The sequence below is a fragment of the Rhea pennata genome, chromosome 2, assembly GCF_028389875.1.
Source record: "Rhea pennata isolate bPtePen1 chromosome 2, bPtePen1.pri, whole genome shotgun sequence".
NCBI lineage: Eukaryota > Metazoa > Chordata > Aves > Rheiformes > Rheidae > Rhea > Rhea pennata.
Window position 1 is genome coordinate 22,934,366 of NC_084664.1, and position 12,362 is coordinate 22,946,727.

Consider the following 12,362-nt stretch of genomic DNA (forward strand, 5'->3'; position numbering starts at 1 on the left):
AAAAATAACTCCAGCAAACATTAAAACAATTTGAAAATGCTGAAAGGACTGGAATAATCAATAGGAAAGAATGAAGCCAATGTAGCTGACTGGAAACTTTATCATGAACCTAATTTCAAAAAAGAATGAAACAGAATAGAAAATAGGCATCAAACTGATGGTTTGTAAAAGCAGCACACATAGGAAGTAAAATCAGAAAGAGCAACCAAAATGAAAGACTTTAGCTAAAGAAAAAGAGCTTATAAATGCCTCTACTCTGGCAAAGAAATCAAGAGTGAACTAGGATGATAGATAAATTCCGACTAACTAAACCAAAAGCCGTCTCTTTATTATTTACAATTAAAAAATGAAAACCAAGATTTTCTGGCCAATTAGTTTAACTTCATCATCAGATAAATTATTAACTTCATTGCCTAGTAGCTGTGTTGAAGGAGCAAAATCTTAAGCAGGTACAAGAAGGCAGAATTCTGAGAAGTAAAAGAAATCCATAAAGAGAGACATGGGAAATAGAGCTTTGCTGGTGGTACAGCTTCTGAGGAAGGTACTGCTGCCGTAAAACATTTCTAGGCACAGAAGGAGAAACTGGTGACAAATGATTAGAGGTGAAGGACGGAAAAAGGAACAAGCTGGAGGGAGATGTTAGAAAAAGCTGCCTGTTCCACACCATATTTCATTTTGAAATTGTTAAACATTCAAGAAGGGACTTTAATACTCCCATTTGATGTTAAGTGGAATTACTTAAGTGCCTGAACCTGACAAAAACATCTAAAGCTACTTCCGACCTTTGATGTCTTTTGGCACCTATCTCTTCACCAGACAGCTAACCATTCCAATGTTATGTTTTTCAGAGAATCACCCTTATTTCAGCTGAGGTAAACTGTGTAGTGTGATTCTCCATATATAACCTAATTTCAGCTTAGTGTTCAGTCCTCTCAGAACTGTAGGGAACACACTGAAAGTAGTGAATTCAATATTAAGAATTGTTATACCAGCAATTTGCACGTTTCGACCACATAGGTAACCATACTTCTTTATGTGACTGTGGTGTGTCACTTTTGAACACTGGAATATTATTCAAAAGAGTGAAGATGGAAATACTGGGAGGTGCAACCTCAACCAGGGGGAAATTCAGGTAAATATGCGCTACTTGGGAATAAGCTAGCAACATGACTGAGTCTTTAATTATTTGCATGTATTTGAATCATAACATTGAATAGCAGAGATCTTTTTTACATATATAAGACAAAGTAAAGGGTTGTGTGTTAGTTTTACCCTTAAAAATTAGCCAGATTTGGAATCCACACCAACAGCTGCAGTTCTCCCATTAAAAAAGAAAGCAATGTCATAGGCTTGTGTTTTGCAATGTCATAGACTTGTGTTTTGTCTGTGCCCGAGTTGACTTTCTAGGTGCAATCAATGCATATTGAATTCTGGTCATATCTGAGTTCAACTATAGGTCTACCACAACGATGTCTGGCACTGTATTGCTAGAGATGTAGAGACCACCATTTTATTTCACATGGCCCCATACAGAATCATAAGATAGTGGTAAATTGCAGTCACTGCGGGTGCTGGATGAACTTCAACCAGAATTGGATGGAGACAAATGCTCCGTTACTTCCTGCCAAATCTGTGTACAAGCTATTCTCTTCAGGGGTGTTTCCTCAGCTATAATGTTGGTGAGGTGATGGAATGATCTGTCTCAGAAGGAAGTGTTCGTGCCAGCTCTCCTTGTTAGAACGAACAACTGCTATTCTTATGCCAAATATTTATAGGGTTTCCATTCTGTTCCTCCAAAAATGATGTCTTAATCCGATGTATTTCAGTAAAATTAAAAGGTGTGCACTACTTTTCTCCCAAAATGGCTTATAGATTTCACAGCTTGTCTATCCTGAGGTGCATTCACTAGGAATACAGTGGTAAGTTAAGTAAAATCTAAAAGGTCTAATAAAATAGAAAATACTGTTCCGTACAAGATTTAGTTAGATACCTAGAGCTCTCTTCCATCCTATAACCACTGCAAAGTCAAATTCACTTGGCCTTCAGGTCAATTGTTTTCTAAGCTTTAAAACTTGCATGGAGAGAAGGATGAAAGACTTCTTTCTTCTTCCTCCTTTGTTTAGCATCATTCTCCTCAATCTCTGTTGCTGGAGTGAGTTAGCTGGGAAGAAGTGCTACATTCAAAGACTTAAAGACAGCAGAGAGGGTCAACACATACTCAGTATGAAGAAGAAATGAATATAAAAAAAAAGAAGGATTTTTGGGGGATGTCGCAACCAAAGTCTGGGCTGAAAATTGCCAAAGTGAGGGACTTTGTGAAACTCAATCTTTAAAGTATACATATGTTCAACTAGTTTGCTGGGAGCTGCAGGTATAGTTAGCTCATAGTTTCTTCAAGTTGACAGCAGCACAGTTATAAAAACTGAATAGACTGACAAAAAGTAAAACTAACCTAGACAGGTATCAATACAGACATGAAGAATACTAATGGACATGGACCATCAAGTATGTGCAGATGCAGAAGGTGTCCCATTTACCAGAGACATCAGTAATTCATCTGTGCTCTCCTGCTCTGGAACAGAGATTTCGGAACAGAAAGGAGAATGTGATAAATTAAAAAAAAAAAAAAAAAAAAAAAAGTGTAGGCACAGATCATTCGTGTGAAATACCAAAGCTTATTTGGATTGAATGGAATGAAAGTTTTCACCAATTGAGTGTCCAACTCTATTTTCTTGTAAAAAACATCTGCTACAATGGTGAAGGACAGCAGATGGGGTTTCCTGCTCATACTCCTCTCCAGTCCGTCAGCATTACTTGGTGGACTCAGTCTCCTGGAGGGCACAGTGTGCTGCAGAGGTGGTGAAAATTGCTGTCAGAGAACTTTGCTTGCTGCTACAGCAACAGTGGATGGAGGCAAGTGGGAAGGAGTACCCTGTGGCTTCTGAGGAACCTTCACCCCTGCCCTTCCAGATCTCTGGACAGCAGCACTAACTGTTGAGTTATCTGCATCACAGTCTGCCTGAGCACAAGGAGCACTGTCAGCAGACTGTCACTGTACTGAATTATGAGATAGGTTTTAAAAACATAGATAATAAAGTAATAGAAGCTAGTTCCTCATGCAAGCAAGAGAAAACAGTGGTGGTGGTGGCATGCCATTGTGCATCCGATCAGTTCTTAGGTTGCAGGAAGGTTTTGACTTCATGGATAGCATTTCTGTCTGTGAAAGCTGTAGAGTTAGTTCAACCTCCCACCTTCAAGGCATGTCCCAGATATCTGCGGGTAAAACTTCCTTGCCAGATGAAAAGTGGAAAACCACAAGTGCAAACTGGAGCAGAAAGGAAGACTGGGTAAGGATAGCAAATGCAGAAGGCTCAGCTACCTCTGCAATAGGCTGTGTATTACAAGATCAGTGAATGGTGTTACCTTCCAGCAATAGCAGCTACAACTGTTTCTGCTCTGCTCCTCTCAGTAGAGTTCTGAAATGTGAGCAACCAGAATGAGTTACCTACTAAATAGAAAGTAAAGAAACAAATGGTGGTGGGAGCGGATGTTCATGTAGCTCCTAGCATGAAAGAGGACAAGAAGATACACAAAGCACCTGTAAGGGAGGAAAGGAAAGCACAGCGAGACCTTTTGTCCGGGGAACATGAGAACTCTGGCAAAAGCAAAAGATGGGGTAGCAAGAATTGTCACGTAAAGCTGACTTTCTTGGTAGAGGGTGAGAGTGCAGAGACCCTAACACATAGCAGTGGGCTCAAGAGAGTGAACATGGAGTCTGTGGTCCAGTGGAAAAATTAGGAACTGTGGTGAGTGTGGAAGAAAGAGAAGGTCAAGGATAATGGGTGAGTGGAGAATTCCTGATGAAGGATGGGGCATAGATCTTCCCACGGCTGCCTGCAGCAAAAGACAGCCCTAGGCACAAGTAGCCCAGGGGCTGGTGGACCCTTATGAGTGGGGCTGCTAGCAGCCTGCCGTCTCTTCAACACCAGTGTAAGTTGTTTCTGGGGGAGGCCACAGCCTGGAGCCCTGCTCCCTTACTTCACACAGAGGCTGCATAGGAAGCGCTCTGCCAGGCACGGCACCGCGGGGCAGCACGTGAAGGAGCAGTGGCCATGACGGGAAATTGGAAGTGTCCTGATACGGGCTCTTCCTTTGGGAAGGTGGAGGGGTGCTGCTGATGGGTAGAGGAAAACGGGATCGAGACCCAAATGTTGGTTCTCAGAACACATGAATTTGCATTTTTCAATTGACTTGGAGCCTTAGGCTAATTCTCGGTTGGTCTTCTTCGTTGTCTGTGGTTAGCCCTGAGTTTGGGAGCCCTAGTGCGTGCAGTGAATACGGCCTACCCCTGCCAAACAGTACGCAGCCCCCTTGGTGGGTGATCGTCTCCTCAGCATCTGGCGACTGAGTCATTCTCAAGCCAGAGCAACCATATTTGGTTAAAATTGTATTTGGCTGTTGCAGCTCATGGGATGCTGTGTGGTAATGCTAACTTGTTTGTGTCATCTGCCCAATGAATTACTGGCTGGAAGCTTCTCCTTCAATGCAAATATTCCTTGCCAACCACTGCAGTTTTTACACATAGTATTTTTCAGTAATAATCTAAGTCTTTTATTGCTGCCAAGTAACTGTTCCCTTCCGCCGCGTGGCGTGGGGCCGCAGGCGTAGCGAGCCATCCCCGCAGTGGCCAGCTGCAGATTACCAGGTGCCATGCGACAGGGGAGTGCTCTGCTCTACAAATGATTAAATACAAGTAGATTTTGATTAATTATCTTTCAAAGCTCTTGAAACAATGAGGGGGAAAGAACAATCAGTTTAATGTCTATTTGCATACTCCAAGTCTTTAAGATACCTGAGATAAAGTTCACCCATACAAGGCGAGCCAGCGGAATGGGCACCCTGGGAGCAGAGAGCTGCGCGAGAGCAAAGGGCACCCGGGCTCTCAAAAGCACTGCTCAGCCCCGGAGGTTTTACTTCAAACTCGGGGCCGTGGGTGGAGAGCAATGCTTTGGCCTGCTTCTGTTCCAGGGCTTTTAATTGCATTAATATTACTGTCTGGATTGAGCTGTGAATCGAACCACTACAAAAAAGAGAGGCAGAAAAGAGATACCTATGATGAACAGTAAGTACTGTTGCTAGCCTCAATTGCAAACAGATTTGCTCTATGGTGGGTTTTAAGTGCTACTAATGGGAACAGAATGGTTTAAATGCATATTTTTTTCCCGTACTCCTTGACAGATACATATAGCAAAATGATCTCCTTTTTTTTTTTTCTTTTTTTTTTTCTTCCCCCCCCCCGCCCCCAATATTTACAACAGGCCTCGTTTGTCCTCTGAGAAGGGAAACTTAGTGTTCCTTACTGGCTCCAGCAAAAATATTGAATTTAGAACTGGACCACTGGGGAAAATAAAAATTAACGAAGAAGACCTTGCAGAGTTTTTTAGTCAGGTTAGTTATTTTCGCTTAATTTGTTTTCATTTTCAGTCTTGTATGTAACAGTTTAATTTTCTTTAAAAATTGTCTTAGCAGCTTGGCAAATTTGATGTGACTTTTATGATAGTTACTTTATGTTATCTGTTAGCACTCTAATATGAACGTAAGCTAGTAAAGACTCATAAAGTGATCGTATTACATAAAGTAATTAAAAGATTAAACTGTGTATGCAGCAGAACTCTGTGTTTAAGTGGACTTTATAATAGTAAAGTTCATCAAGAATCAAACTTTTTTAATCTTTTCAGAAAACAAAGCTTATTTTATGCCATCTCACTCTATTCTTTTAAATTCAGGTGAGAGAAAATATTGTTGATATTCGAGAACTTAAAAAAGGCATCGGTGCCTCCCAGAACGTGTCCCGTCAGGTTGCTTTGCTGGCTTCCGAGGTGAGTCTCGTGTTGCGCTCCCCGAGGTCTGATCTTTCCATTCCTCCAGTTAACGTATTGACCTGATTCATTTCCATACCTCCGGACTCCGGTTCGGGGAACTGGAGCCCAGTCTCTGTCTGCTCACGTGCGTGGCCTGATTCAGTGTCTCTGGAGACAAAGGAAATATTCCTGTAATCTGCTTCGTTCCCACATACCCAGATCGTTCTGTTGTTCGCTGTCCGCATCTCTATGGACTATATGCTCAAATATTTATGGAAGTGAAATCCCACTAAGTTCAGGAAATGGACTACGTATATTCTTGTGTGTGTTACGTAGATATTCCCTTCCATAGGTGAAATGGGCTAGAGAAATTAGCAGTGTAAAGGAAGGACCTGTGTGGCAGTTCAGTCTGCTCTCTGCTGCTGAAGATATTTGTGCAGCAGAGGCCTCTGAAAGCCTCTGCCTGACGTGGTCGCCCTGCTACGGTGCTGCCACAGTTTCCTTGCAGCCGAACAGACCTCCCTTTAGGGAAGTTGTCCTAAGAGGTATCCATCACTTTTACTGATTTGGTTTCAGCTTGCTATTTGTACTTACGACCCACCGAGATACAGTGAATATTTTTTTCTTGGCTTTCCGTGTGCTTGTCTTGAACAGCAGGCTTTGTGTGCCCAAGCGCACCTGAGCAATCCTGTTGGAATATTCACATTAAAGTTAAGCACTTGGATACATCTTCACAAGACTGTCTTTGTTTTTGTAGACAAATTCAGACATATTTAAGCTGTGATTTTCCAAAGACCCTAACATATTGAAATCCCAGTCAATGGGGACTGATTTGAACCCAGTTGGCGCCTGGTTTGACATACCAGGAATTATATTTTCTGGAAAGAAAATACTTTGTCAGCCTACTGGCAACCAGCATCCCAGCACCCAGGCAGGCCAGCACATATCTCTATGGTCACTATAATGCCAAACACAATGTAATTTGCCTTTCTGTTGCAGGTTGTGAATCTTGACATCAAACTTCAAAGCTTAGAGCAGGTGAGTAACTGGGAAACAAACTAAAGCTCAAAAAATAAAAACCCAACCCCAAGTAAATAAAGTAAGGTTACAATGATTAAATAGGTAAATGATTTCTTCCCCTCTCATGCATTACTCGGAAAACTTTTTTTTAGTACTAGGAGGTAAAAAAAGGCCAAGATTTGTAGAGGAGGTGAAATGCCTTCCTACAAAATATAAACTGTGTAGGAGCCTGCATTCCTTAAAGGAAAAACACTTGCAGACTCAAGAACAGACAGATACTACGGAAAAACAAACTCTGCCTTCACTGATCTGTCAAGATGAAGACTTGAGAATTAAAACTAGATTTTTTTATTGTACTAGAAATAGCTCATTTTCAGCTGTCAGCTGCTTCTCCACTGAGCTCGTGACAAAGGCACAGCTACAGCTGCCAGTACAGGAAATCAAGAAGACAGGATAATCCTGCAGCTAGAACCACAAATGCTCTGCCATTGAGGAACTGTCTCTATTAATGGTTACTCCTTACAGAGCTTTCCTCTTTACGGTGTTTGCCGTTGGCCATCCTGTGTAGACCAAATCGTATTAGTTCATAATAGTCATTATTTTGTGCAGATATGAGCAAAACAGGTCAAAACAGGCAAACTAACCTGGCTAAAAAGAAAATGAAGCAGAAAAAAACAGCAAAAAAAGAAAAATTAAAAAAAAGAAAAAAAAGAAAAAAGGTTTGTCTTGGAAATCAATGCTAGTGAAACCCCATATAACCTCAGAGAACCTCATTTACTATTCTTTGCCTGGGTTTCAGACTATCCAAAGGAAAGCGTGCAGCAGCAACCCCTGTCAGAACTCAGGGACCTGCATAAACTTGCTAGATGGTTTCTTTTGCCTCTGTCCCACTAACTGGCAGGTGAGTCTTTAGCTTCCTTTAATATACAATATGTGTTTTGACTGTAAGCTTAATCCTGGTTTGGTGCAATTGTGGCAAAGTGTATAAGATTGCTCAGGACCAAGCTAGCCATATTGAACAGCAAAGCAGCAGTATCAGATTCATCATTTGGTTTAAGTGCAGAACATCTGCTTCCCAAAAATATCAATATATCCAAAAACCCAAGCTCAAATCAATGGCCAGATCCTGCACTGTTAAACGTGGGTATTCCATGAAGTCAGTGACACTGTAGCAGTTTCCACAACAGAAAATTTGTCTTTCCTTTTTGGTGAGCAGAGTGAACTGAACTGCATACCTTGCTGTTGATCTTATGTGAAGATATAGAGAGAATGGGTGAAAGGCAGGCTATTTATTCAAGAAATAAAACAAATGTGGGTGTAAGTAATCAACCCCATTCTGAGTTTTTGAAATTCAAAGACTCCATGTCTGGAGCATGCATTTGGAGACTAAAAACTTTCTCTCAAATGCTCTCAACTTGAATTTTTTCCCAGCAAAATTTGAGTCAAAATTGCTGTGCTTTCAGTTTTAATAAAACAGCATCTTCTATTAAAAAAAGTTTGCCAGAAAGTTTTATGAGCCCTAGGAGTTGGAAAGTAAAGGGGATGATATTCTATGATATCCATATGCTTTCTACAAACATCTGAAATATTTTATCCCTCATTTGACTGATACCTCGGGTCAAAACCACAGCTGAACAATAGAGTTTTGTTTTAATGTTTTGTAAGGGAAACTGTGTTGATATCAGCCCATGGTTTATATATCTTTGGAAATGATATTAAACATTAGCTTCATGGTTTGCTTCATTTCTCAGTTATTTGGAAAATAAACTGGTTTTCCATTTCATCTTAGGGCCTGCTCTGTTCAGTGGACGTTAATGAATGCCAGATTTATGCTGGAACAGCATTAGGCTGCCAGAATGGAGCTACATGTGTGAACACACCAGGCAGCTATAGGTAACTTTTCAAAACTATACTCAAAAATCCTGTCTAAAATACTCTGCTGTATTTGTACCAACTATTGCATCTGCAGTACAAGTTTTAGGCAATATGTTTATCTAATATTTAGGCACTGTGATCCCTTTTAGTGTGAAAGAATACAAAATTTTTAATACCTTGTACACCCAACCCCACTGCAGAACAGAATGCTCTCTGAAACATTTGCCTCTGAGAGGCAACACAAAAAAGAGCAGAAAGAACTAGATTTATTAGATATCCATGCTGAGAAAGGAGGCTGCAAATTGAAGCCTGGCCCAGCTGACCTGGATCTCCGCCGCAGTGGAAAGCTACCGTGCCGGCGTTGTAGACAAGGAGGTAGGATGCAGCGTGCTGGCCTCTAACCAGCGCACCCTGCTCTGCTGCCCGAAGCAGCAGGGTTCCTCTCTCCGTTACCACCTACCCCTTGAGACAGACAGACAGGAGCGAGGAGGCGGTGGACATGAGCAGGAGCGGAGCTTTGTCCCTGGCAAAGGCTTTCAGCTGCTGGAAGCCTACTGCAGAAATGGGCACCCTTGCTCCGTGGCATTCCCAGCGCACCATGCCATGGAGAAGGTATTCCCACAGGCTGCGAATGCCTTCACTCCCTCCCAAAATGCAGGTGCTGCTGAGACTGTGGCAGAGCAAACAATACCCCATGCTGTCCGGGAGAAAGGCGAAACGCTGCCTGCAGCTGGCTGGCGATGGGGGGTGCTTGGGGTGCCTGTGCGCGGGCCCCCATGGACACGCGGTCCCTGGCTAAGCCCGTCCTGAGTGCAGTCCCTGTTCAGCTCCTTGGGGGACACATTCTTGTTTATAGGGCATGCTGGCCTGAACGTTCGGCATCTTATTTTCCATAGTGGCAAATAATCTGGTAAATAAATAACTTTCTGATATAGCACAAAGCTTCCCCTGTGCAGTGGGAACAAGCAGGCTGGGTAGCATGCCACAGCTTTCTGCAAAGCGTTTTGTCCTCAGCTTCAGCATGAAAATCTTAGCCCCCACAAATATTTGCTTGGCATAACACTCGCTTATAAAGCTTTGTCAGTTCTTGTAAGAGCCTTGCAAGAGGGAAATTCTCATACAGTGTTCCTCACATTTCAGCATTAACACAGAGCTTACTGAGATGTTTCTTAGTGCATGATGCTTCTTGTCAGCTTTTCTTTGATTTTAAAGGAGGTTTCTAGCATGATTGCAGCTGTAGCCAACAGAGACATTTGTCAAGGAAACTACGGACAAAGCAACCTATCTTGTTGTTTCTTACTGTGTTCCGTAATGTGGCATATAGGTACGTGACTAAGTTAAGGTCTGAGAAAGCAAAACTTTCACACAAGTATTGCCAGCATGTTAGTATAGTCGTGATTCCTCAGAATCTGTTCCTAAATGTAATTCTTCCTCTCCTCAGCACTTGCTGAATCAGTACCCACTGAAAAGTAAGTCCTCTTTACAATTCATCCAAATCTCAGTATTCTTGCTTTCGCATTATGCCTTTGGGATTATTGTTCAATCCTTTCCCCAACTGCCCTTGTGCCTTCAGGGTATATTTGCTTATTTCTCAGTGCTCCCTAGATGCTAAATCCTTGCCCAGTACAGTGTAACATGGCTTTTTCCAGTGCTCATGAGAACGTTGCTGCTGATCCTTCCAGGGCTATGGACTCCAAGCCACCCCACTCCTGCTCTTGGTATAGTTACATATATTAGTGCGGACTGCACGTGAGGAAAATGGTGCTTTTTAACTTCCTAGGCATAACTGAAGGTCAGAGGCAGCAGTGAATCATGTAGACAGTCAAACGGATGATATTGCAGTCTTCGCTCCGTGTATGCCTTAAGCTCTAACTCAGGAAAGCAGTGAGGTATAAGGAAAAAGAGTAGGTATTTAAATGCTTTCCAGAATCAGGAGCTTAACAGGACATTGCATCATTTGGACGAAAGCTTGCGAAAGTCCCTGTGGTCATCAGACTTCTGTGTCATACTCAGAATAACGGGGCCCTCACCGTGACACAACATCAGCAGTGGAAGAGAACCTGGGCAGTGCTAAGCCGCAGCTGCAATTTGGCCAGAGCTCCTTGGGGCACAGCTTGCCTTATGAAGCTGCTGTCTAAGCAATTTCAAGTGGGTTAGATTAATCTTTGCCAGACTAGGTGGGAAAGAGTGGCATTTTCCTCCTCCTTAGGAACCATTTGGTTGCCTTGGTCTGTCCTCGGGAGTTGAATGTGAAGCTTTGAAGTGTACTTTGAACATACAAAGGTGATCTGGTTCCCTGACCTGTTGTCACTGCGCTCATCCAGGTTGAACTGCTGCATCTGGGAGACAGTTTCAGTACATCTGCAGACTCTCATAATAATGAACACGCTATTTCCCAGTTCTGCAGTCCACAGTTAAGCATTAAACTATTGCAGTTTTTTTCAAGCCCAAGTTCATGAGGTTTGCTTGCCATGTGAGCAGTGTTTAGTAGACTGCAATTGGCTTATTGAACTGACTTTTCAACTGTACATGTGACAGCTAGCTGGAATACCAATGGCTTATTAATAAACTGCTCCAAGGTCTAGATCAGCTACACTGGAATACTCTGGTTCAAATTCTACAGATAAATACTTTTACAGAGTAATTTTGTTCAGTCAGCTTAACAGCAGTTCAGTAGGGGTGTGTAATTACCGCATGTCTCTGTAAAGAGCAAATACTTCAGCACATGCTTGCTTCCAGGTAAATATCTCACTTTCACTTTAATGCCAAGCTAGCTAACTGATAGGAGGCTTCCATAGGGTTTTCAATACGCTGGTATGTTTGAGAGAGCCTTAGATTCAGTCTATGTACAAATAAAAGGCCAGAGAAAAGGGAAATGTTGCTTGATGGCTCAGAGGCTTCCCATTTCAATCCCACCGTGTATGTACAGCGCTGTGAAGAAGATGTGCTCCAAAGATAACAACACATCTCAGCTGGCAGCCTGCAGCCAGGTCCCTCCTGCAGGATGCATCCCTTCAGCCCACGAGTTTGTTCTCCCTACCTCCCCAGCCCCAAACGCCTCCTCTCCCCTGCCAGGCTCATCCACTTGCAGAGGCGGGAGTGCGAGGGCGCCCCGGTCCCACGGCAGGCAGCAGAGCCTGCCCAGCTGCACGTGCGGAGGAGGAAGGGACCCCGGTGTGCCACGTCCCAGGTGAACACCCTGCCGCAGCAAAGCTGCTGGAGGAGGGAAGGACAACGCCACTGTCTCCTTTGGTGGCTACTGTAGTCTGCACAGGGCCCTGCTTTGGCAGGGTGTACTGGGAAGAGCAACTGGCTTGAGTCACTCTATAGGGATGGGTGGGGATGTTCCTAGGTTATGGATGTTGAATAATCTCAGATATGAGTTCAGCACCAGTCCTACTGATGCCAAGGTGTTTCTGTGTGTCGCTAGAGGCAGCTTGTGTCATATGAGGCTCATAAACTAAAATACAGAGTACTCAACGCTGCGCACGAGTCCCGTGTGATTCCTCAGTCTCTGCTGAACAGAGCCTTGCCCCTGTGCGTCATTATCAACGGCGATGTCAGTACTGCTAATCACACAGGGATTTTACGAAGATCAGCACATAA

At 43.0% G+C, this 12,362-nt stretch overlaps 1 protein-coding gene across 1 annotated transcript in view; it reads left to right on the forward strand.

Moving 5' to 3' along the window:
* Positions 1–5,003: 5,003 nt before the first annotated feature.
* Positions 5,004–12,362, forward strand: part of CUBN (cubilin) — a 142,788-nt gene continuing 135,429 nt past the window's right edge. Inside the window, exons 1-6 of the mRNA XM_062569066.1 lie at positions 5,004–5,122; positions 5,319–5,448; positions 5,787–5,879; positions 6,861–6,899; positions 7,681–7,782; positions 8,671–8,774. Coding sequence (XP_062425050.1) covers positions 5,004–5,122; positions 5,319–5,448; positions 5,787–5,879; positions 6,861–6,899; positions 7,681–7,782; positions 8,671–8,774 — 587 coding nt within the window. The remainder of the gene's footprint in view (positions 5,123–5,318; positions 5,449–5,786; positions 5,880–6,860; positions 6,900–7,680; positions 7,783–8,670; positions 8,775–12,362) is intronic.